Source organism: Cibotium barometz, chromosome 13, assembly GCF_041138505.1.
Source record: "Cibotium barometz isolate CiBa-2024 chromosome 13, ASM4113850v1, whole genome shotgun sequence".
Taxonomy (NCBI): Eukaryota; Viridiplantae; Streptophyta; class Polypodiopsida; order Cyatheales; family Cibotiaceae; genus Cibotium; species Cibotium barometz.
Window position 1 is genome coordinate 33058719 of NC_141058.1, and position 26822 is coordinate 33085540.

The following is a 26822-nucleotide window of genomic DNA, read 5'->3' on the forward strand; positions in this document are numbered from 1 at the left end:
GTGGTTGCAGAGTCACAATATTTTATGATTCACATGGGGAGTGCCCGGACAGAGTTTAAGATGTGTGGACATCCCTAGGTGTGAAGGGGGGGAACTAGAACATTAAACTTTAATGTTTATTAAAGTTTGCCCCTAGGCCTTAGTGGCCCCTAGGGACTTTTAAAGTTTGGGGCCCTAGGGATTATTTTGGGGAGGAGGGCCACTCCACTTTTGGAGTGTTTCTCTCTCCTCTCTCTCTCTCTCTTCCCTTTTGGGAGTCGTGGAGCAAAAGTGGGCACACAAGCGTGAGGCGACTGCTGAAGACTGCTTGGCTGCTGTTTTTCTGTGTGCTGTGTGCTGGAGAAGGCCGTATAACAGCCGTACAACTCTGTACGACTGCAGGTACTGTTGAGTACAGGTGGCGTTGAGCTGTGGAACAGAGGCAGCCATAGCAGGCGACTGTCAACAGGTGGCTGCAGGTTCAGGTACAGGCCGTACAGCCCTGTACGACAGCCGTACAGTGTACGGACAGGGCTGACACAAGCTGCCCTGAACAGAGCTGCTGCAGGCGGCACTGGACAAGTGCTGGACAGAACTGGCTGCGCTGATTCAGGTGAGCACAAGTGTGGACAGCAGGCTGCGTGTGCAAGTACAACTCCTGGCACGTATCCCGAGGTAGTACAGACGGGTACGGGGCTGTTTTTCAGATCTGTACATTCAAAGTCAGCATAGAGGTGATCACAAGGAGGAAGGTACAGACAAGTACAAACACATGTGTGAAGCAGGGTTGTGGAAACAAGTGCCTGCAAGTACAGATTGGTACCGTTGCTTCCTCCAGTGCTGTTTCACGAGCTGAATTTGGTAAGCTCCGTTTCTGTTCATCTATCTCTCTTTCTGCTGCTTGATGTCTGTTGCAGATTTGGAGTGATATTATTCACACCATTATGGCTACCTGGGCCAGAATCCAGGGATCTTCGAGGGCTGCAGAGAGGAAGCGCAGCCAATTTTTGAGAGAGTGGGACATTGGTATCTTTTTTACATCCTCTCATTTGGGACCCTATTGGCAGCACAGGGCTCCTGATTGGTTGAGATCTCCACCTTGCTTGGTGTGAAATCTCCATTTTGTAAAATTTTTCATACTTAATAGAAGTCTCCTTTCTGAAGAAAAGGAATTTACCGCAAGTTGAATAGAATACAAAGGCACTCATGGTGGCATGCATTCCTCAGAATTATGGCAAACTGATGTAGAGAGGCATAATCCAACAGAGGAGAGATTATATGGCCGCTTTGCGCTCTACTCCGGAGGAGGATATTATCACTATATGACCACATATTATCATCTTGTACCATCACTTGGATACTTTTTTCTTATGTAGATAGTTTCGTAGAGTTTCTCTTTTCCTTGGTTTAGTATTCATCATGGAAACATTGTACTAGATCCAGGGCATGCTCCACCACCCTCAAGCTAGCTCTATGGATGTGCTCTATGTGACATAGCTGAGGGAGACCCCTCGACCATACTCATTAGCCCCATGCTTGATATTTTGGTGAGTGGAATACCATCTCCTCGGAGCTAATGCTGTTCTCATGTTTCTATGTTCTTAGTATTCCATGATGAGTTTCCATGGACAGTTTTGTATCACCCCAGTGAGATAGCAACGTTTATGTTTTCTTTCCATTTTATTTTCCATTCCATGATGAGATATGCCATGGACATTATTGTATCACTTTGGTCTCATAGGCCCATTGGGTCTTTAGTAGACGCTTAATATATCTTTCTCTTCGACAAAGATCATTTCCTCAGGCTCACAAAGGATAGCTTCATCCAGTAGCCATGCTACCTTGGTATTCACATGTCACATGCCATGCGGATCACAATTGGCAAGCTACGGGTATTCTCCCACCGCCTATAGGTGGAAACACGGCGGCGGGCAAAGTCCATATTCAAAGATGGAGAGCTAATAGAGAGACCTCGGGAGGAGAGGATCCACAGATTATGCCACACAAGGGTCAAGACAGAGGAACGCTATACCTGTTGTTGGAATCAAGGTCTTGCCTATGTCTATGTATGTGTGCCCCGACTCACAATTGAGGAGTGTGTTGGAATATGTGCAATTGTAAGGTTCTGACAAAGTCATGTATGTGTGTGTGAACATCCCCTTGACTTCGTCTGGAAGATTGCAGGGCCTGAACTTATCCTCTGGGAAACATTTTATTGGGCAAGCTTATGCAGATGATTCTCTTTTTATGCCTCGCAATCACCAAGATGATGTGGAACAAATTATGCACACTCTTCATTTGTTTGGATTGGCAGCAGGCCTCAAAGTGAATTTTCGTAAATCCAAACTATTGGCTCTGACTGAATATGATTGGCATAAGCTGCTTTGGCCAGGCGAACTTGTTCCTCCGAACATTATAGTTCGTCATTTGGGTTATCCGCTGGGTTGGACTGTATCGGCTACACGGAAATTGGATTGGGTAGCCGAGCGCTTGCACTCCAAGTTACATTATTGGAAGTTGTCCACTTGGCCGCTTCATGTGCGTCTTAGAATTGTGCAATGCATTCTTGTAGCTTATGTGCAGTTTTATCTACCTTTGCTATATTGGTCTCAATCCCGCTTGAACTCCCTTATGTCAAGTATATTGGCGCATTTCTGGCGCACTTCACCTCGTGGAAAGGGCCTCAGATTGTTATCCATGGACAAGTTATGCTCTCCTAAGCGCCTTGGAGGGCTGAATATTTTGGATTTGAGACGTCATGTTTTGGCTAGGAAAGCTATGCTTTTGCCGGTTTTGTTGGACCAGCAGCAACCCTGGACTCTCATGGTGTCCCATTTGTGTCGGCATATTGTCACGCCATTCTATGGTCATTGGCAACCCACATACTGGGATCTTATATGTGGAAAAGTTGAAGGACACATTCCGGGATGTCCTTTCACTTCTTCTCTCATTATTGATTGGAAGGAAGTTACTTCACATATGATATGGCATGGTTCCCGATCTTTGATGGGCAATTCCCTGCGGCTAGAAAGTTTGCATTGGAGTCGTGTATTTTCTTCCACTTTGGTTGACCGTTCACCTCGTCAGGCATATTTTCTATCTCAAAAAGGAATATGTCAGATACATCAGGTGGTGGATGACACTGGTCAGGTTCTTTCCTTCTCTTAGCGGCGGATCGTTTTCAATTGGGATCCCATTATTCTCATCTTTGGAGAGAAATTCAGCCGATGATTGCTGATATTTCTCCTTTACCTCGCTTGAATGTGGATTCCCGTCTATCTGATTGGAATCTTGGAACCACTGCTATGAAATGTATTTCAGCTGGGACAGTTTATGCCCTCTTGCAATCGGATGCATGGATAGTCAGACATGGTAATCAGCTATGGTCTCTCTCCAAATCTTCAATGTGGTGGAAACGTACATTGTTTCGCATTTGGAAAAGTCATCTGCCTCTCAAAGAACGCATGTTCTTGTGGCGCTGTTCGGTTGGTGCTCTTTCTGTTGGTAGCTTGTTACATGCACGTCATATTGCGCCTTCACGTTGTGTCCGATGTAAAGCTACTGAGGAGACTGTCCCACATTTACTGTGGGGTTGCGTATGCTCCAGATCGTTCATTCGCCGGGTCTCGACTGCTCTTCGGCTTCGTTTCCCTTCGGGCATTTTTCACAGACGGTTTTGGCTTTTTGGGGTGTTACAAGCATCACAGTCTCAGTTTGCTGTATTTTTCAGCTCGGTCCGATTCTGGGTCTTTTGGACCATATGGCATGTTCGGAACAACCTCATGTTCCAAGCCAATGACATTGATCCCTTCCATTACTTCAAGTTCTCGCTTGGTCACGCGCTTCATTTTGCTTATGATGCTGGGGACATCACTCTTGATGCTTATACTTTGATTGCTTCTAGGTAGTGAAGCCTATGGTTACTCTTCTTTTTCTGGGTTTTCCTCGCTTAGAGGTTTCCCACTTGTAAATAAATCAAGGATTTACAAAAAAAAAAGTGTGTGAACATCCCCCAAATAGGGTGTGAACACTTACTTATGTGTGTAAGTGTGTACTTGTGTGTGAACCACCAATTATGGCTGGATAAGACAAGTCTGCCATGTGGCAACTATCTATGGTATGTGTGTATTTGTTTGAGTCAAAAGATAAGGTTCCAAACCTATAAAACCATCGTACTTGATTGAAGTAAAATTAATCAATCTATCATTGAGTCGTGCAAGCACGCTCTCTCTATTGAGTATTGTCTTTTTATTTCTTACTCTCTCCCTCTCTCTCTGCGCACACGCACACACACCATGGATCTCTTTGATCCCCCATAGAGATGGTATGTGTAAACCCTAAGACCATCAATTGGTATCACAACCTAGGTTCTCGTGAGTTGAAATCCTCTTAGCATTGTGTTTCTTTAGTTTTGCACAATCAATTGTAACTCTCTGGCTACCTTGACCACATGACTTCAACGTTTGTACTTGAAACGCCAGCCAGTGGGTCGGATGCGGGGTCGAAACCGTGTTGCCACCTCGCCTCCCAGAAGGTGAAAATGTTGTCAAGGATACTGCGCTGGATCCTCAAACTCAAGGCCTTTGCTAAGACCTTGTAGACAGTATTGAGGATCGTAATAGGCCTCCAGTGCCGAATATCATCTGACACTCCCTCCCCCTTGGGGATAAGAAAGATCAAGCCCTCTCAAAAGCTCTGCGGCATCACCCCAATGTCCAAAACATACTGAAAGCCCCTGCGGAGGCCTGGCCCCAAAAGGTCCCAATAGCGCATAAAAAAGGCAGGCGTCAATCCATCCTCCCCAGGGCAACTATGGCGCGGAAGGACCCTCAAAGCCTCAACAAGCTCATCCTCTGAAAGGGGCTCACCCAAAACTGTGCGCATAAGGTCTGTGACCCTCCTCTGCACATGGGCCCACACAGTCTGTCTGCAAGCATCACATGCCTCCGTGGCTGGCTCCGCTGAAAGCAGGTCTCTATAGAACTCAGTGGCAATGGCTCTAATCTCCCCGGACTCAGTGGCTAAAGATCCGTCCTGTCTCCTGAGCTGGCGTACTCCTGCTCGAGCATGGCGGCGTCCGGTAATCTCAAAAAACTCCCCTGTCACTCTATCACCAAGCTGCGTCCACTGAGAGGCCTGGCGATGATAGTAGAACTCATGTCTCTGCTCCTCTGTCTCTCTAACTTCCTGGCGTGCTTGGCTCAGCTGCGACGCCACCCACTCACATGTAGCCAGCTGCTCCTGAAGACGCTGGAGCGAAGCAAGGCTACGTCTCAAGCGACGCTCCCGCTCTCGTGTCTGTCCCAGCCGTGTCAAGGCTATAGCGTGCAGAAAAGAGCTGAGCTCGATGAGCCCCTGGGCACACTGGCCTGCTGCATCCATGTCGGAGCTCTGGCTATCATGCCATATCCTCTCAATGTCCTCAGAAAGACTGGGATCTGTAAGTATCCTCTCTCGGATCCTCAACTGCAAGCTGGTCTCCTGTGTCCTCTCCTCAAGTGTCAAAATAACTGGCGCATGGTCTGAAAAAGAGGTGCCAGCGACAATGCCAACGGAGCCACCACGCTCCCCGAACCTGTCGCCCACATAGAAGCGATCAATCCATGATAGATTAGTCCCTCCCTGCCGGCGATCCGACCGAGAAAAACTAAGACTGTCCTGAGAGCGGGAGACAGCCTCATGCTGCCATGCATCAGTGATCCGCAGTGTCATACAAAATCGCTCCCAAGCTGCAAGCTCCGTGCCGTGCACTGTAACATGACTGCCTCCCACCCTATCGGCCGGGTCCTCAAGCATGTTGAAGTCTCCCCTGACACACCAATGTGCGGCCTCGGGCTATGCATCTGTAACAAGGGTCCAGAAATCTGCTCTGGCACTAGCATGGTTGGGCGCATAGACATTGAGCACACCAACGTGCTCATCGTGCATCCTCAGAATAACATACTGTGCTCTACCAGGCACAATGACCCCGCGATCCACAATGGCCTGCCGCCATACATCTGCAATGATCATACATACTCCTCCCTGCCCACCCAAAGGGCCAAAACCTGCAGACCAAAATGTGTCCCATCTACCAGGCATCACCGAACCATATCTCCGAATCCTGCTCTCACTCAAATGGTGCTCCTGCATCATCAGAATATCAATACTACCCCCAACCAGGCATCTCTGAAGCTCCTGCCTCAAGCAACCACGATAACATACATAGTGTGCGCCGCCAAGGCCCTGTACATTCCATGAGATGATCCTCATGGATGACCTGCTGAGGTGGACGCGGTCTCAGCCATACGGCGGGCCTTCGCAAGCGGCTTGGATGGAGAATAGTCCCCATCCGAGCGGCTACGAATCTGCCCACCCGGTGTGCTGCAAGAGTCTCGGACCAGACGCCAGTGGCTGTGTCCCATGGCGACTGCCTCCCGCTCAGAGAGAGCAACCTCATGTATGCATACATAGCCAGGCTCGCATGCTAGGTTTGCCACTATGCGAACCACCAAATCTCGAGTCCTGGAGGCATCCGCACTCCCGGTATCAAAGAAATGTGCCAACTCCCAGAGTCGGCCTATCACATCTGTCATCTCTCCAGATCGCTCACATGGTGAGAAAACTGAACTGCCTGAGTCTTTAAAATACTAAAAGCGAGATCCAGAGTCCACTCTCGGTCGCTAGTGTCGCAGAGAGGGAAGGAGAAGGCCACCGCTGAATCAAGTGCCTCCTCCCCTCGGGCCGGGGGTATCACCACATGAACTCTGATGGGTGCTGGCTCATGGGGGCCCTCCGCTCCAAAGAGGTGTGTGAAGGAGTAGTCGAAAGCCTCCGAGCGCTGTCTAGTGTCGAGACTACTCAGTCGACTGCAGATAGAGGATATCCGTGAAGCCGAATCGGCATGGTAGGTCTCCTCTGCGGTGCTCGAGCAAGGTCGGTGCTCAGTCCCCGCCGGCCTGCAGGTGAGCGCCAGGGTACTGCCAGTGCCTCCCGAGGAGCTGAAGCGAGCGGAGGGGGAGGAGGGGGGGGGGTGGGGAAGGAGCCGCTGAGAAAGCGGGAGCGGGAACGGGAGGAGGCGAAGGTGGAAGCGAGGCGGAAGGGGGGGATGGGGGAGGGGGGGGTGGGGGTGGGGGCGAAGGGGGGGGTGCTGGCATCTCCTAATCCGCAGTCTGCGCTGGGTCTCCTCCTGGAGGGGAGCAAAGCTGTTCCTCACGGGAACCCAGTGATGCTGAGGCTCTAACTGCTGCTGCGTCGGTCTCTGGGCATGCTACTGTGGCTGTCTCCCTCTACGACGCCCCTGTCCAAGCTGCCAATCCGAGCTCTCTGTGGGCTGAGCAGGTGTCTCGGAGGCTGCCTGCCGAGCCGCATCTGTGGGCGGGCCATCGGTGGTCTGCTGCTGCGGTGAGGGTCGGGGTCTCCTGCGAGGGTAGCCCTTGGCCAGGTGGCCGACCTGCCTGCATATGAAACACTAGTTCGGGAGCCCCGAAAACTCCACTCTCTGATCAATCCATCCCCCCCCCCCCTATCCTAGGTAACTGAATGACCTTCGGAAGGGAGGAGAAACCAAAACTCTGACCGAAGGCTGACCAGCTGCTCTAGCCACCACTAAAGCTGTTGTGGGGCCAGTCTCAAGCACCGAGCCCACCAATGATCCTATCCTAGAGAGGAGCGGAAGGTACTCGCGGCGGAGTCCAGGAAAGCAAACTGTGACATGGAATAGGCGCTCTCCTTGCTCGGCCGCTGCTGGGTCAAAACCATGCTGCCAAGGTTTGAACAAGGCCCGAGTGCCCCTCATGTCAAGGGGACTCATGGCTAGGACCTGGGCCACGCTTTGGGCTGTCTCGAACTCGATCTGGTAGTGTCCACGGCCCAGTAAAACTGAACGTCCAGGATCTTGCCCACATCTACAAGAAGGCGGGCCTGGAGAAGATCCCGGATCTCCCCTCTGCGCGGGCGAGTGCCAACTATACGGCAGATGGTGGAGTGTGCCTGTAGGCGTTCCACCTCTGCAGCGAGGCTCGCTTCCTCTTCTGGCGAAAGAGAAAGCCTGATGGGGTATCCTCAGGGGCGGGCGAGGGGGCTGCGGAAGAGTCCCTCTGAGGTGGGGCGGGAGGAGCCTCCATCAGAGTCTGAAGCTGAGTCGAGGGCGAAGTGAAAAAAAAACGAAGGGTCCTGCAAGAACCGAGCTGCACAAAGAAGGCGGGGCGGGGAGGGAAAAGGGGGAAAAGGCGGAAGACAGAGGGGGATGGGAGGAAGACAGAGGGGAAGGGGCGGAAGACAGAGGGGAAGGGGCGGAAGACAGAGGGGGGCGGAAAAAAAACAGAGAGGGAGGGGCGGAAGGCAGAGGCGGAGAAGAGAGGGGGGGCAGGCGGGGGCGGCGAGACACGGAGGAAGGGGCGGGAGCAGGGGCCGCGAAGGTGAGCAGGGGACGCGAGCAGCACAGGGGCGCAGTGAGAGGGGGGGGTGCGAGCAGGCGGGGAAGGCAGTCACGAGGGCGGGGAGGGGGGGTGCGAGCAGGCGACAGCTCGAGCAGGGGTCGGGGCGACAGCTTTAACGAGCAGCGAACTTATTCACTTGCTCAAAAAGAGTTCTATACTAGACAATTGGGCAAAAACTCGTCGGATGTCCAATCTATCACCACCCTCCTTGGAAACGTATCAAGCCCAAGCCCTCTGTGAGCCTCTCTAGCATGGCACCTGTGAGCACAATCTCATTGAAGGCAGCGCGAAGGCCACCTTCTATGAGGTCCCAATGGCGAAGAAAGAAAGACAGGAAGCCCATCCGCCCCCGGGCATTTGCCAAACAGAGAATAGTCACAATCTCTCCTCGTGCGAAGTCATGCCAAGTGGGCGATCCTACCCTCCATGTATTGCCACTCTGCCTGAGCACGAGAGTATGCATACTTCGTGCTCCACTGATCGCAATGAAGATATCTGTAAGAAGGGGGGGGAGGTGCTACGATAGAGGTATGCATAAACACAAAAAGTAGCACCTCCAGGCTGGAGGTCACCATCTCCCCTCCCTGGTCTCTGTGGACTGATCCACCACCCTCCATCTTGGCCAGGGGCCATAGATGAGTAAGAACGTCGGTGATGTGGAGATCCTGAAGATCATGCGATAGCTCAACTGCCTGGCCCTGAATGTATCGGCCACAGACTCTGGATCCCACTGTCCCCGAGGTTGCGCTCAAGGGGAAAGAGGAGACCATCGCGCCATTCTCTGGCGTACATGGTCTGGAGTGGTGGAAGACCACACATATCCGAATAGGAGCTATAGACTCCTCAAACGTGTCTGTCCCTTCCGTCGGGGGACACCGAAAGGAACTATAATCCACAACCTGCCCCAAGATCCTGGGGGGCCCGCCTAGAGACTTCGGTGGGAGAGCCCTCACCGGTGAGGCCGCAATGGTCATCTCCACCAGCTCTGAGAAACGATCAATCAGGCGACGAATGGAACTTGTCAGCTGTCTCCTCTTTGCATCAAAGGAGAATGCTCTGGAGAGGCGGGGGGGGGGGATGATAGGCACCGAAGAAGAGGAAGGGGCAGAAGGAGCGACTGCGGGTAGAGTCAAAGGCAAGCGTGGGGAGGAGGCGAGGGGGGGTGGGAAGGCGGAGAAGCTACAGAGGGACGTTGCGGAGAGGCATCCATCGAAGAGGAAGGCTACTGGGGAAGGCTCGACGTAGAGAGAATGGGGTCAATTGTTCCCACTAGGCACTGAGGGCAAGAAGAGGAATCGGTTGCCACATCCGCGCGGGGGCCGCCGGTTTTGGGGGGGGGGGCATCTGCGCGGGTGGGTGCTGCGATAAGTGCTCGAAATAGTTCTCTGACAAAACCGAATCCTCCTACATGCTGCCAACCTGGCGCGCACGGCGACGACGCTCAGCTCTGGTGCTCGGTCGGTGACCCGAGTGGGGGCCAACCGTCTGCCACTCTCCGGCTTATGGGTCATCCATGGTCGGTACCTGGTGCTCCTCGGCCTAGGAACCTACGCCTCCCTCTGCCCCCTGGTGCGGATATGAGCAGGAACTGTGAGAGGGAACCACTGAGGGCGGTCTCCTAGACTGACGCCGAGGACAAGCTCTCGCCAAATGACCCATCTGCCTGCAAATGAAACATTGGCCAAGAAGGCCGGAGTATTCCACTCTCTACATAATGGGGTCGCCCCAAAGTCTAGAAAGAGATATCATGTGAGACACGGAATACGACGAGGTAACACAGATGCGGAGAAATGGAATCCTGGCTGCTCGTGTGAGGGACGAGGCAATGGTGGGGGGGATTCCATCACTCTCCCAATGGCACCACCAATCACCGAGAGAAGAGGAAGGTATTTCTTCCTAAGGCATGGAAAGCAAATTGTCACGGGAAAGCCTGAAACTCCAGCTAGAGGGTCAAATGCCAGGTCGAAGCCATGCTAGCACTGTGCATAGAAGGCTAGGCTGTACGCAATGCAACAGGGCTCAGCTGCATGACAAGATCAGACGTCGCTGGTGAGTTGAACCCAACCTGGTAGTAGCCACGCCCCAATGGATGTATATCTGCGATCTTTGCAGGCGCGCCTAGAAGGCTGGCCTGAAGGAGATCTCTGAGGTGGCCACATGCAGAGCGGCTACCAACAACCTTGCAAACCAGAGTGGAGGCCTCTAGGGATGCAACAGTCGTAGCGAGAAGCTACAAGTCCGCTTCGAAAAATGAAAGGCAGGTAACGGCAGCCTCGGTCAGGGGAGACGGAACGACTACCATGGAGTACTCCTGGGGGCAAACACCAGAGAGGCCGAAACTTGCCGAAAATAAGGAACAACCCACTAGCTGAGGGCACTCCCGATAGCAACGGGACAAAAAGGGGGGGGGAGGGAGGAAAGAAGAAGAAGAAGAAAGAAAGAAAAGAAAAGAGAAAAAAGCAAAAAAGAAAAGAAAAAAGAAAAAAGAAAAAACGGGAGCAAGGAGAAGGTCAACGGGAGCAAGGGGCAAGCGCAAAGGGCACAAAACGGGGGGGGGGGGGGGGGGGGGGGGGGGGGCGACGGTGGGAGCAAAGAATGTAGGCAGGCAAGAGAGCGCAGAGGGAAAGGGGCGTAGGCGCGAGCAAGGCGTAGCGCAGGGACAGAGCAAGGGTTGGCGAAGAGGGGGGGGAGGCAAAGGCAACAGAGCTAGGGTAGGGGGGGGGCGCCAGCAGTGATGCAGAGCAGGAGGGGGCAACGCAGCTCACGATTTTTACAGCTACCGACAATCTTGCAAACCAGAGTGGAGGCCTCTAAAGATGCAACTGTCGTAATAGTGAGGAGCTGGAGGTCCACTTCAGAGAAAGAGAAACAAGGAATGGCGGCCTTGGTCAGGGATGATGGAGCGGCTACCATGGAGTCCTCCTAAGGAGTCAAGACCAGAAGGGGCTAAGGCTTGCCAATAGAGAAATACTCGAGAACAAACAATCTGCCTAACGAAACGGAAGGACAGGGAAGACGAAATCGAGAGGAAAATGGGATTGGGTGCAGGCAGCCGGGGGGGGGGGGGGGGGGGGAGGGGGGGGAAGGAGCTAACAGTAGAGAGAAAAGTGTTAGGAAACAGGAGAATGGGGCCACGTCACACGTTGTATGGCTAACCGCGACAAAGACATCACAGAAATGCAAAACACTTTGGAATCATGTAAGGCAAAAGTTGCTGCAGGTGAGAAGGAAATGCATTCATGGGCTGAAATTGCCAGTGCCACAAAGAAACAAATTGAGGAAGTCAACCCATGGATTGAAGTAGTAAAAAAACAAAAGGATACACCAATCAATAAAGTAGAGGTGATGAATGCTACATTGGAAGAGGAAGCCAAGAGACGGGCATGTGCCTTACATGTACGTGTAGTTGGGTGGGAAGATGAGGGAAATCCCCAAGAGGATGCAAAAGCTCTTGCAACAAAAATTGGAGACACTGATGTACCCATTACCGGAGCATGGCGAGTAGGCAGAGATGGAACCAGGGCAAAGATATTGATCATCAGGTTTGGTGACTTGGAGAAGAAGAAGGCCTTCCTCTCCAAAAGGATGGCTTCCTGACGTCCGGGGTTATAGATGGAATCAATTTTCCGCCCTCAGCCACGCACAGTGGGAGGTACCAGAGGATCTGGAGGAGTGGCAATACTTTACAGGGAGGAGCTTCGTGACAAAATACATGTGGTACATAGAGATGCACATGCGAGGTACATGTGGGTCCGAATATACAGAGAGGGGCTCCGCGAGCTATATGTGGCAGTATGCTACTTTCCCCAGGTTTGCACCATCAGGATAGTCGGCCTATCTACCACTATACGATGATACCATGAGGTTTGCCAACATGGGAGACATATTACTATTGGGAGACTTTAATGCACGTACAAGCACAGAGAAGACAGAGTTGTATGATACTCAAGAGGCTATGTACAGGGAGATCACGGCAGAGGATGTAAGGTTGCAGAGATCAGCACAGGATGAGCGGGAGATTTCAGATTATGGCAGGCATTTTCTCACACTCGGGAGTGCACATGGGTTGGTCATATACAATGGCTTATCGAGATGGCAAGGATCAGATGCTCTCACACACTGGAACTCTAAAGGGGGAGCGAGCACAATGGACTACTTGATGGGATCTCCTTCATTGATACCTGATGTGAGGGGTTTCACGATTTCCAGTAGGCCCATTGGCATAGCCGCCGATCAGGCATACTTGAGTTTCACACTAGTAGGTAGATCCCCGAGAGATGGGTCAGCCACTCATCTACCTAAGTACTCAAGATATCAGTTTACACGTGAGACAATTGGGGTTTATCGAGATGCAGTATCTGATGGCTTGTTCGCTTTAGACCCGCATAGCCCTCTGGACGAGATCATGAGAGGATTGGCAGGTGTACTACATGCATCCGCCTCATATGCATTTCCCTGCACTATGATCCCTTCCACGCACCCCCGCAGCACTGCCCCACCACAGAACAGTTGGTATGATGATGAGTGTCGTGAGACACAAGCACAACTACAGCGTGAGATTGCCATTGGGTCTCACACGCATAGACAAGCCAGGATGATCTTTCGGCACCTTGTGGGGAGGAAGAAACAAGCCTATTTGGCTAAGCTACAGGAGGAGATCTACCAACTCTTCCTAGGGAAGGACAGCAAGAGGGCATGGAAGATGTTTCAGGAGAGACAGCCTGGTACTCCGACTACTGCACCTGAGGCATGGCATACTTATGCTAAAGAGCTATATGATGCACCAGGACAGCCCCCCACCCCCCCTCCACTGGGAGCTAGACCGGCTAGCAGCACCTTTTTTACTATGCGGATGGTGCTAGATGCGATAGACAGGTTACATAATAGAAAGGCACAGGATCATGATGGGCTAGTTGGAGAGCACTTCTCATATGCACGAGACACTTTGGCTCCGCTCATCGTACATGTGTTTAATCGTGCCAATTGTGAGGGTTTCCCGACAAGCTGGGAGTGCCCACAGAGCTGATTTGGGGAATCATGGCTTTATACAGGACAGTTGTGGGGTAGGTACGTACTACTCAGGTACTACTCAGGGTATATCTGAAATGGTTCACTCCACTACTGGGCTGAAACAGGGCTGCCACCTTTCTTCCACCTTATTTGGGATGTATGTGGATGACGTTTCGGGCTATGTAGAGCGAGAGGGTGACATAGGAGCACAGCTGGCAGGGACATGGATTCCGCTGTTATTGTATGCTGATGATATTGTGCTGATCTCAGATTCTCCAGAGGGGATGCAACGTCATTTGGATGCATTGCACACGTTTACACAGGACAGTGGATTGTCAGTTAGCCTTGGTAAAACCAAGGTGATGGTGTTTAACACCACAGCACAGTGGGTTAGGAGGTCAGTATCCACCTTTACATATGGTCAGGAGACAGTGGAGAGTATACAGATGCATATACTTACCTTGGTGTGGTTTTTAGTGGCCCACTATTTTCCTTGAGGAGAGCAACGGAGACCAGATTGACCAGAGCTTATGCAACACTGGGGAGACTAGAGAGGATGTGTTCGCAAGTTCAGTTTCAGGAACCTCAAACAAAGCTCTGGCTCTTTGACACTTCGGTTACTTCAGCCATGCTGTATGGAGTGGAGATATGGGGACCCTCAATGGATCCCCACAGCTGAGCTGGTGGCACTGATGGATGGAGATGTATGGAGAGGCCCTTGGTTTCTATGATTTCCCGGATGATTAGGGCCAAGGCCTCCGTACCACATGATATTGTCCATGCAGAGATGGCTGGCCCCCCATTGGTAGTAGAGGCACTCACTCGATCACTCTCCTTTCACAACACACCGATCCCATGCCATTGCGCATGCTCAGTGTCCTCACTATTGTTTCATAGACCTGGTCTTTTGTTAGATCATATCAAGGACAAGCCAAACAACGGAAAGTGATAAGAAAAGTATTCTGGTGAGACCTACACCTGAGAATAATATGAAAGTACAAAAAGCATTCTGATGAGACCTCCACTTGAGAATGAAAATGATGATTGAACTCCACTTGAGCAATGACTCCTTTAAAGGAGTGAGTCTTGCTGAAAAATCTCTTTTCATACATGTCACTGACTTGAAGATTAACAGTACATATGCAAACACATTGTTTAATATTCCCAATCATGTGCCACCCGATCTTTCACACTTACTAAGCTTCATTCTCCTCTTTATTTGCCACAGCTAATGTAAGGTATGTGACAAGAAAACATAACAATGGGAGATAAGGATCACAAAGGACTACAAAGAATTATTTGTCCCTCATACAGCAGAAAGATATATCAATAGATTTTCAAGTTATCATACAGTATTGTCATGAAGCTGGCTCTTGAGTTCTTCATTGTTGATGGAATCAAGAGAAAGTCCATATTGATAAGAAACCATCTGAAGCACTTCCATATCTGAAATGTCCAGATTTTGAACCCAATATGCCTGAAGATTCAATTCAACACATGGCATGTTACAATGCATATTACATATATTCAGGTCACCTTATATACCCCAATATGCCTGAAGATTCAATTCAACACATGGCATGTTACAATGCATATTACATATATTCAGGTCACCTTATATACCCCCGCCCCCCCACCACAAAAACAAACAAATAAAACAAAACACATGGATTTGGAACTCAGGCTCAAAAACCATACATGTGCACCTTGTGAAATGGGATCTTTCATTAACAAATTACAGTTATAGCCACCATCTCTCCATACAAGTTTTTCAAGAAAGAAAATTCTATGCAGTAAAATTGCAAATTACCTGATGATTCTTTCCCTTTAACTAAGTTCCCAGGTAGCGGAAGGTGAATGAACCACTAAGTAGACCCAAGTTCCCAAGTAAGATATTGAGAGTGAGTCACATCTTGTAACCTTGATTTTTCCCCCCTGCTTGAGAAGATCCTTCTGTAAACGCAATTTGGTAACTGCCCCCTAGGCAGCTTGTTCTTCTCCCCCAAAAGTGTTGCAGCTTGTGTCCGCAAAGACCAACGGGGGCATAGGGGATTTAAACCCTCCCCAAGTAACAAGCCTACTGGGCTACATGCTCGTTTTCAACCTTGGAGTTAATTGTGTAAATTCAAAGGCACGAGGCTGTTCTTTAAGGGCACTCCACATTTGACCATTTTGGAAGGGAATATGCCAGATTGGTTTTGTCGACAAGGAGATTTGACTTCATCAGTTGCACTTACATTTAGATTTTGCATATTTTTCTCCACAAACAAAGATGGATCCTATTCATAATAGAGAGCCCATTCAATAGCCTGCCAGTTCTTAAAGCACTACTTGATAAGGTGAGTTACTTTAAGAGGTGCATTCCTGAGAGCAGAGTGATACAAGAGCTTCTCTGAGAAGCTCTGAAGACAAAGTTCTAGAAAACACACAAAGCCTAGCAAGCTTACAAGGTATTGCAAGTCCAATAGAGAGAACATGCATCGCGATGAGGACCGAGCATAGAGACATTGCAAGAGGATTGAGCAGCGTTAGCAACTTCTCCACAAATTGAGCAAGGTAGAGGGAATTGGAGCTTCATGTGTATGAAACAGCCTTTTGTATGTGTGTGTGTGAACCACCTCTAGTGTGTAAGTGTGCTAAGGCTAGATTCTATGTGTGTGTATGTAAGCAATGATGTCATAGCCCATGCCATGTGACATTTCCTCAGTGTGTGTGACTCAGTCAAAAGATAAGGCTCTAACCCTACAAAAGCATTGTACTTGGTGAAGGATACACATATCATAAATCTAATCATCGAGTCATGCAACACTCTAAGCTTCATCATCATCTCCCTCTTGCTATGCCTGCACACAGTCGCACCGTGAAGAACTTCCATCCACCTTAGCCTGTAAACCCTAACCCTGAACTCGACATTCGGTATCATAGACACTATCGCCCAAACCTAGTGCCTCCCACCTGCCATAGCTGCTTCTGCCACCTATTCGTGGTGCGTGCACACTAGGCATCTCTGCTCGCCTGCAAACTGGGCCACTGTTGCACCGCCATCTCCTCCCATTGCTCCACCGTTCCGCCGCCCAAAGTGGCGAAACTCATGATAGAGCTGCCAGTTGGGCTGGGCGGACTTGGCAGGAGGCCGGGGAGGTGCAAGATGCCTAGCTGAGCCGCCTCTCCCCTGGGCGGACCTGTGCCCTTGCTATGCTTCCCGAACGGACCCCATTTTTTGACCACCATTGTCAACATTTCCTCCTCTCAGCTCCTCCAGTTGCCGTCACCTCCCGTCTCTGATCTTTCAGAGCCTTCGGCAAGCCCGACCTCGCAGCCCCTGCCCCCCCTCCCTTGCAGGTGAAACCTTCTTCCTCCAGCCTCCCCCCTCAGCCCCTGCCCCCCCTCCCTTGCAGGTGAAACCTTCTTCCTCCAGCCTCCCCCCTCAGCCCCCACCCCCCTGCCCCCCCTCTGCAGCCCTGCCTTCTGCTCCATCTTTCCCTCCTACAGCTCCCTCCGCTCCAACTTCATCGGACCCCCCCCCCCCTTCTTTTGCCTCACCGGAGCACTACCGCTGCCCACCAGCCGCGCCTGATCTCTGGAGCCAGTAGAGACAACCATCGTTGCCTCAGGTGTGGCCCCTACCCCCTCCAAGTGCTGGGAAAGCCAGTTGACTGAAGCTTCTTTTCCGATGCATCCCCGTCAAAGGAACCAGTATTTTGAAGCAGGCGGCGGCTCCCATTTGTGTATGTGTGGTTCTACATCACTCCACGCCTTCCACCCTAGAGGGTGCGGGATGATCTTCTCCTTCCCCCTGAGTGCAGCAACGGGGACAGATTGGAGTATGGAGTCAGTGTCTGTCCCTTTTCACAGGCAGGCCATAGAGCTCTCACATCGTTTGTATAATATGCATATGGTACCGATGTGCTCACTCACTTTTTGGCCATTGGCATAGATGGAGGTGGGTGGCTCTAGCCAGAGACTTGGAAGGGGAGATGGTGTCCTCCAACCTGGAGGTCCTCCAACCCGACAAGCAGTGATTAACTATCCAAACCCATGCCCAAGACTCTTCAAGTGGAGGAGGGCAGTTCCGATAGTTCCACCTCCCACCAATCTTAGTTATGCGGATTGTCTCATGGAACATTCAAGGTTTGGGAGGACCGCAGTGCTTTCACACGTGCAAGCTCCAGAGAGGAGCTTCACACAACAGTACTCAGTGGGCCAATCGACACTCCCCCTCTAGAAGCATCATCTTTCTGAGGGGCATACCCATTGCTGCGGGAAGATCCTTCAGGGCAGGAGTCACACCTTTTGGTCCCATACTTTTGGCCCCTCCAGGACCCAAGGTGGAGTATGCATTTCCATCAGCGAACAGCTATTACCTGCAGTGGTCAACTTAGGCACCATTGTCACTAGGAGCGCAATGGGTGACCATCAGGATTGGAGAGGACAGAGTGGGCTTTCTGAACGTATATGCGCCGAATGCCATAGCAGGCAGAGCCACTTTCTGGAGTACAATTCACTAGTCTCTCCCACAAGCGGACTTTTGGTGCATGGGTGGGGATTTCAAAATGTTAAAGAGTCGACAGAGGACAGACTTGGAGGTGGTATGGCTTGGGAGGAGTTGATTTTGGCTTTGAGGGGACAAGACCCTTGGCAATTACCGATGTTTGGATGCAGCCCCAAGAGTCTGTATTTCTCAAGATCCGACAGGAGTAGTACAAGCCCTAACCTATCGAGATAAGCCCAGTTTTATGTAAATGAGTGAGCTTGTGCACGTCGTGGCATGATTGGTATTCTGGCAGGCACTACTTTCTCTAATCATGCACCCGTCATTCTATCCTTGGAGGACCACTGGAGGCAAGACATAATTTGAGCACCCAGATCCCTGACAACCTCATTCAAGACTCCGAGATATGCAGTAAGATAGAGATCTCGAAGAGTCTGGATTTTCACTCAGGTTCAGAACGTAGGCACCTTGGATGCACGCCTTCGAGCGACCGGCAGTTTATTACAAGAGGCAACCCAGAGCAAACTGGCTGGCTTCAAAGAGCACGAGAGGAGCATCTGTCTGTAGCAAGGTTGGTTGCCCCGCACACTAAAGTGGTGGCTCTTCCTTGGAGAATATGTCCGGAGTCCTTAATGCTCACAATGCAGTGCACGTATGAATACATAGAAAGGAGTGGAGTGACAAGAAAAAAGGATAACACTTGTACTACTCCAAGACACTGCTACATGCCATTCAATGTACCATGCACACCCAGCAGAGGTCACAGTGAGTAGGACGACACACAAGCTCAAGTTGATGACAAGTGACTACAGCACCAAGGCTAAGGCTAGAATGTAGTATGAAATGAAGTATGCCCTTCAAGATGAGTCGAGGGACCATATAGGCATTCCTGCAAGACGTGGAGTCAATGGACTTGTAATACGTAGCGGAAGTCGTTGTATTGGAAGATCCTGTCACACAAATGCTCACACCGTCTTCTGTATCCTAAGTTTCGTGAGTTTAGCAATCCACTTTAATACTTCAAACTTTAAAGAGATAAGAGAGAGATACATGAGAACTGTACACCAGATTGGGTCCCAAATTACCCACTAAAGGGCCCCCTATCCCGTTAACGAGATAGTATTTGCTTTATTACTTTAGAGAGAATGACTGCGGACTGTAGATAAGCCAAACGCAAGATCTCGGAGGATAGGAAGCTTGGCTGAACTGTACACGGCTATAGAAACACCTCAATGAACTGATCTCAAGCCAATGCACTCTTCCCAAGGGCATGAGGAAGGGCTGCACACCTGAGGCTAAGAAAGGACTGCGGTGGATTGTTCTAAGCTATGTAACTATGCTGTAAATGCTTATGAATGATATGTTACCTTCACTACATGACTGTTGCATGTATGGATGATGCACAGAAGACAAAATACTGTTGTAGAACTGATGCTGGACTGAAAACGCAGGTAGGACTGCTGTGGAACTATAAACGCAAGGTAGGACTGTTGTAGAATTGTAAACGCAGGACTGAACTGACCTGAATACCTGCTCGTGGTGATCTATGCTCAAACGCACAGGGTACCTACTGAACTGGGGCCTGAAAGAGTGCTGTATGCAAGCGCCTGTAGGCTGAAAGGACAGAACTGTTGCCTTAGGGTACAGATGGTTGAACCTAGGGTTTGAAGGGATTATACTGCTGTAAGGCACTGTTGAATCTGCTGCATTGGAGTACAAGGGATGCTGTACTGCTGTGTTGGACTGCTAGGGCTGACTGAAGCAGAAACGCAGGTTCTCAAGGGGCTGGAGAAGCAAACGTAGAAGCTCCAAGGGGCTGGATGAGTCTATGGCTGCAGGCGTGGATGCTCCTAAGGCTGAGGATGAGAGGCGCCTAGCTTCTGAAGACTGAATGAATGTCTAAGCCCTATGCAAGCCTATTTATACTAACTAGAGGCTGGTCAAGTTGGCTGGTCATTTATTTAATAAAGTTTATATTTATAAATGACATTAAATGCTAAATAAATACCATAAAATATGAGAAAAATACCAAATAAATCCTAGTAAATTCCCTAAGGCTTCTGGGATGTTCTAAATGATGCACAGGCATATGAATGCATATTATGCAGGATGCAGAGTGCTTTCTGATGCAAACCCTAAGGCTTCTACTGACTCTACAATGTACATGCATGAATGATTCTCTCCAAGTGGATTAAGGGACTTGACTGACTGACTGACCCACTAAGGCTGAGGAATGACCTACGTAGCTTGTGCCTGACTTATTCTGGACTGAGGATATACAATAGGGTCACAGCATACAACAAATATCATCCTACTGGATTCTAATAATGTAAAAATATTGCACTGCTGATGATGAGTCAGTTTGTCACTATGCACTGAGTGCAGAGTGCATGTGACATTCCCTCTTGCTTAGCTTGGCGACAGGTTCATGGCTTCCAAGTAGTCCGCCACCAACTCGGGGTACTCTTGGAAGAACTCCTCGTCTTGCCATACCGCTTCGTGGGTACCTCGATCTCGGAATTTCATATAGAACTGACGTATCCGTCAACCGGAGTCATGCTTCCATCGATGAAGAAGAATCTGCTCGGGCTCAATAACTTCTGCTTCGTCTACCACGTCTGGCTGCTGTTCATCTGAAACATCAAACACTTGTGGACCAACATATGGTTTTAGCCAAGAAACATGGAAAACATCATGCATTGTCCAACTGGTAGGCAACTTTAACTTCATGGAGACATCACTTAACTTCTTAACTATTGGAAAAGAGCCAAAACTACGGAATGAAAGCTTGGGACAATGTTTGCCCACTTGTTTCAATCTTTGTTTCATGATGCACTGATAGACCCAATCCCCTTCCTGGAAGTGGATATCTCATCTAAACTTACTTGCCTGTCTGTGAACTGAATAATGGCCAGGCTCAAAATTGAGGACCAAACTAGGTTGAGTATCAAACTTTGCGGAATCGACATATTGATCTTCGAAGTCTTTTCCACAGATGTTGAGAATGGTAGACTTCTGACTGGTCTGGATGCTAGTCTTTCTACTAAGACCATCTTCTACTGGGTTATGTTGACTAGGGATGTACTTGATCATTCCTCCAAACTGGTGGAAGAGCTGACCTTGTCTAGTGTGCTAAGCACTCCATTGGGCACTTGGCATCGTCGAGAGCCACTTAAGTGCTTGGTGGTCTGTGATGACTGTGAAAATGCGTCCATAAGGAACAAGTTTCAAATGTTTGCGAACTGACTGCTGTTCTAGCTTGCCCGTGAAAGTCTTGGAAAGACGAGAGGGAAACTTGCTAGGAGGTTCTGCTAACTGTGGGATACTAGGTGGGAGATCATCCTTAAAAATGTTTGAACGAGAAAGGAGATCTGCCAACTAAGGGACTAAAGAAGTTGAGACAACGGTTATCGATGAGATAGAAGTTGTATGAGCATAAACCAATTCTCCTTCTGCTGCTCCCTTGCACATAGCTCATCGGGCCTAGAGATGAGAAATCATAGGAATGCCAAGAATGCTCCTATCCCCCCGACAGGCTCAGGAAAACCTTTAGAGATAATAAAGGTGTCCTGCCCCCAATTGGGAATAGGTTCATACTTACGAAACCACTGGATTCCTAAGATCATGTCACATCCCAAAAGAGGAGAGACAATGAAATCTCGCTAGAATGAGGCCTTTTGAACTTGAAAAGAAAACTGCTGTGCCTATTGAGATATGTGGGTGCGGAGACCAGGTGTAAACCCGTCTACCTCCAAATGATAGGGCACTAAGGTACAGCTCATGTTGGTAGCCAACCGGGGAGAGATGGCGTCCTCAGAACTACCCATGTCAAAAAAGAATTATGAACTGTCGACCCTTGGCAGAGCCATAAGCTCGGACCAGGCTTTTCTGTGTGGTTGTTGCCTCACCCTCCTGCTTAGCATCAAGTACCACGGATAGCATGGAATGCATATAAGGTAAGATCTGAACTGCGTTTGTGGTAGCAGGCAGGTCTGGAGGAGCGGGAGATACTGCGGTAACTGTGGCAAAAGGCCCTTTGGAGGCTTGCTCCGCTTGCCTTTGTGGACAATCCTTCTTACCATGCCCAATGGTATGACAGAAAAAACATCCGTTTTCTGACTGATACTGTCTTTGCTCCTCTGGAGGAAGATAACCTCCAGTAATGCCTGCTTGAGCCTTTTCCTCAAGGGTTTTCTTAGGCTTGGATTCCTTACCCCCTGAATTAGAGCTAGGACTGTTGTCTGTCTTAGTGCCTTTAAAAGATGAATTACCCTTCCTCTGTTGGGGTTTGGTACTGGACTGTGATGACTGCTTGGGCTTGCCTCCGTTCATCTTCATTTTGAGCGAGAGTCAAAGCCCGGTCATATGTACTGCGTTCAAAGTTACGAACTGTGAACCGAATGTTAGGATCCAATCCACGAATGAATTGCTCCATCTTGGCCTACACAGATAACCCTAACTGTTGTGCTAAAGTAATAACCTTTCCGAAAAACTTAAGCACTGGGGATCCATTTTGTCTGAGTCTATAGAACTCATCTTTCAGACCGGTCATGTACTGGGGCGAGAGAAATCTGGTCTTCAGGTCATGGACAAAGATGTCCCAATCAAAGGTTGTGACACCTGTGGCCTGGACTGTATGAATACTAAACCAATGCTGCCACCAAGTGACTGCCTCACCAGTAAGATGGAGAGCCGCTAAGTGGACTTTTTATCTTGTGGGTCTGTGATCCTGGCGAGTGGAAAATGAGCATTAAACTGATGAATGATCACACTTACCATCATACTTACTGAAGTTTGGTTGACTACGAATGACGGTGGTTGATGCTGCTGTGGACTGCGAGCTAGTGATACCTATGACTAGGGAGACTAAGGAGAGCTACTGATACCTCAAGTGTATGGCCTCCTTTTCCCGTTGGTGCTCGAGTAACATACGTTCTCGATCAAGCTCACGTTGGTGTTCCCGAGCGGCGAGTTCAACCTAACGCCGGTCTTCGTCGATCCTATGCTGGGCTTCCTCAGAGTCCCGTCTTTCTGCTTTTTCTTCTTTCCTTCGAGCCTCATCCTCTCTCCTTTGTTGTTCCATTTGAAAGAAGAGGGAGATGTAGTCGAGTGCTGCTGGAGGCGAAGGAGGACGTGCTACTGCTGCCTCCAAGAGTTGGAGATGCTCCATGAGCAGCTGGTTCTAAGCTCTAAGAAGAGCTATGGTGTCTGCTGTAGGCGGAAGAACAAGGTCTACTTCGGGGGAGACGTCTTCCGGGCTGATGAGTACTCTCTGCTGTAGACATGATGCTATAGTCGGTGGTCGTGCCGGAACGCAATCTAACCATCCAAGGATGCCTCCACGCTAGGATACGGTGTGTGTGGATAATTTTAATATGCAGCAGAAGTCTTTGTATTGGAAGATCCTATCACACAAATGCTCACACCGTCTTCTATATCTTGAGTTTCATGAGTTCAGCAATCCACTTTAATACTTCAAAACTTTAAAGAGATGAGAGAGAGATATATGAGAACTGTACAACAGATTGGGTCCCAAATTACCCACTGAAGGGCCCCCTATCCCGTTTTTTTTTTTTTCCGAGAAAAGATCCTTTCATTAGTTATATAAAAACGCCCGTAGGGCTACAAAAGATCTATCCTGCTCATAAGAGAAAAAGAGCAGTGAATACATCATGGCAGCCCGGGAGACTCTCCCTAGGTGCTGCAAAATACAAGCATCAGCACAAAGGACTGAGAGGCTAAATCATACAATAGGGGGGGGGAAGAGCCAAACAGGTGGCCTGTAGTGCCAACGGGGGGAGCCCGTGTGTAAGGTGTAGAAGGGGCCACAGCGCCAAGTGGAGTGAAAGGCCTGGCGCCGCAAGATCGCCTCATCCGAGTCTCCCCGGATGCGGTCGTATTGTCCTCGCAAGGTGTGGATCAACTCCTGCCAAATCCCTCGTACAGTCTCTGCTGGTGGCTCCAATCTCCCCTCAAAGGCCGAGAAGCACCGGGCCCTCCAGGTGAACCAGATGGTGAGGCTGCTGAGGAGCTCCCATCGTAAATCCCTCTCCTGTGTCCAGCTGGCGGACAAGAAATCCGGTGCCGGAACCAGGCGAGGCTGGCCCCTAATAAATCTGATGGCCTAACTGCCCTGCTCCATCTCATAGCCCATCGCAGGCCCTGACGAGGTCGACCAAGCAGCGGCACCCCACGTAAACATACCCTCTGGAGAGAGGGGGGCCAGAATACGCAGCATCCGCAGCCAAATCTGCTGCGCCTGAGGGCAATCCCAAAGGCAATGTCTCTGTGTCTCCATAGGGTGGCCGCATCGAACGTAGGCCGCCGGAAGACCGCTGTAAACAAGCCACGTGCCAACTGCTGAGGCCCTGTGGGCGACCAGCCACTGAAAAGTCGAGATCTTGCGTGCCTGTCGACTAGCCCAGAGCCGAGCCCAAAAATCCACCAGGAACTCCTTTGAGATTCCCTGCAGCCGCCAATGCCCCGCTGCTGCTGGAGAGACTGTCCTCCTCGCCGTCAAAATATGCCGCCCCAGCCGAACAGTATACTGGAAAAAGGTAATCTCTGTGGCCTCAAGGGATGCATAAGGATCATGCCACTCGTACTCCCCGGGGTCCCACTGTAGCCGGGCCAAGGGGCGCGCTGCATATGCCCATATGCGCCAGTCCGGGAGCACATCTGCAGGGTCGGGGTCAATATGCCACTTCCGAGAAGCGGCGGCCACTACCCGTATCCTCTGAAAGATGCACTCTACAACCAAAGGCGACTCCACCTCCACTCTGTGAAGTCTGCCCTCATCCTAGATCTCATAGTAGAGGCATCTGCCATCCTCAGTGCAAGCTCTGACAGCAATCAGGATCTCCAACTGTGTAAAGGCTCCCATCCACCGTGGGGCCACGGGCTCGAGAGGCGTGAACCACTCCTCTGTGAGTGCCTCCTGAATATCATCCCTCATAATCAACCCCCCTCTAAAGTGACTGAGCCTCTCCACCTGGATCTCCTCTGGTAGACTGCAGAAAGCCTGCCAGTCTCCAAAACTACGAGCTGGGCCTGCCGCTAAAGGTTCCCAGGCCAGACGAGGCCGAGAACCCAGCATATGACCCTGCTCCGTGCGAACCGCTGGGCTCCAGATGAGCGGTTGTCTGGCCCGCTTCTCAACACAAGAAGGAGGTCGCTGAGAGAGCCCCGGTCTCAGCAGCTCCCAAGCTCTCAGGATACTCAAAGCAAATCTGTCCTCCCATCCTCTACTGAGGCCTGTCCTCCTCATCTCTATGAAGATCCAGCGAATCTCTGGTGCCCAAGTACCCCCTGTTGGGGGCGCCCGAGCCTGCAGCAGCCGCTGCAAGAGCTCTTTCCAAGGCTCAGCGCCGCCTGGAAGCAACCCCCGAACAATAAGCTTCCCCAATAAGGCTCTACTCTGATCGACTGGATCTATAATGCCCAAACCTCCCTGAGCCAACGGAAGTGTAATAACTGCCCATGCAACCTTTGCCCGAGCTGGCTGACCTCGCTCCCCTAACCAGTCGCCCACGTAAAAGCGATCAATCCGTGATAGATTAGTCCCTCCCTGCCGGCAATCCGACCGAGAGAAACTAAGACTGTCCTGAGACCGGGAGAAAGCCCCATGCTGCCATGCATCAGTGATCCTCAATGACATGCAAAACCGGTCCCAAGCTGCAAGCTCCGTGCCGTGCACTCTAACATGACTGCCTCCCACCCTATCTGCCGGGTCCTCAAGCATGTTGAAGTCTCCCCCAACACACCAATGTGCGGCCTCTGGCAATGCATCCGTAACCTGGGTCCAGAACTCTGCTCTGGCACTAGCATGATTGGGCGCATAGACGTTGAGCACACCCAATAGCTCATCATGCATCTTCAGAATAACATACTGTGCTCTACCAGGCACAATGATCCCTCGATCCACAATGGCCTGCCGCCATACATCTGCAATGACCATGCATACTCCTCCCTGTCCACCCAAAGGACCAAACCCTGCAGACCAAAAAGTGTCCCATCTACGAGGCATCACCGAACCATATCTCCGGATCCTGCTCTCACCCAAGTGGTGCTCCTTCATCATCAAAATATCAATGCTGCCACCAACCAGGCATCTCTGAAGCTCCTGCCTCAAGCAACCACGATAGCGTATAAAGTGTGCTCCGTCAAGGCCCTGTACATTCCATGAGATGATCCTCATGGATGCCCTGCTGAGGTGGATGCTGTCTCAGCCGTACGGCGGGCCTTCGCAAGCGGCTTGGATGGAGAGTAATCCCCATCCGAGCGGCTGCGAATCTGCCCACCCGGTATACTGCAAGAATCCCGGATCAGGTTTTGGCCCATGGCGACTGCCTCCCGCTCTGACAGAGCAACCTCATGTATACAGACATATCCAGGGTCGCGTGCTAAGTCTGCCACTATGCGCACGACCAAATGCCGGATCCCTGAGGTATCCACACTCCCGGGATCCAAACCTCCAGATCGCTCATGTGATGAGAAAACTCAACTGCCTGAGTCTTCAAAGTGCTGAGAGCGAGCTCTAGAGTCCACTCCCGGTCACAAGGGCCACATAGAGGGAACGAGAAGGCCACCGCTGAGTCTAGTGCCTCCTCCCCGCGGGCCGGAGGTATCACTACATGAACTCAGATGGGTGCTGGCTCATGGGGGCCCTCTGCTCCAAAAAGCCGTGTGAAGGTATAATCAAAAGCCTCCGAGCGCTGTCTAATGCCAAGGTGACTCAGCCGACTGCGGATAGATGAAATCCGTGAAGCCCTAATCGGCATAGGTCTCCTCTGTGATGCTCGAGCGAGGTCAGTGCTCAGCGCTCTCCGGACCTCAGGTGAACGCCAGGGAACTGCCAGGGCCTCCCGGGAGGGTGAGGCGGGCGGAGGGGGAGGAGGGGGAGGCGAGGGGGGTGGAGAGGG

At 50.6% G+C, this 26822-nt stretch overlaps 1 protein-coding gene across 3 annotated transcripts in view; it reads right to left on the reverse strand.

Moving 5' to 3' along the window:
• The window catches only part of LOC147632611 (uncharacterized), a 171836-nt gene that overhangs the window by 81494 nt on the left and 63520 nt on the right, over window positions 1-26822 (reverse strand). For all 3 annotated transcript variants that reach the window (XM_086807396.1, XM_086807394.1, XM_086807395.1), the window contains exon 4: window positions 14761-14886. In XM_086807396.1, coding sequence (XP_086663522.1) covers window positions 14761-14886 — 126 coding nt within the window. The remainder of the gene's footprint in view (window positions 1-14760; window positions 14887-26822) is intronic.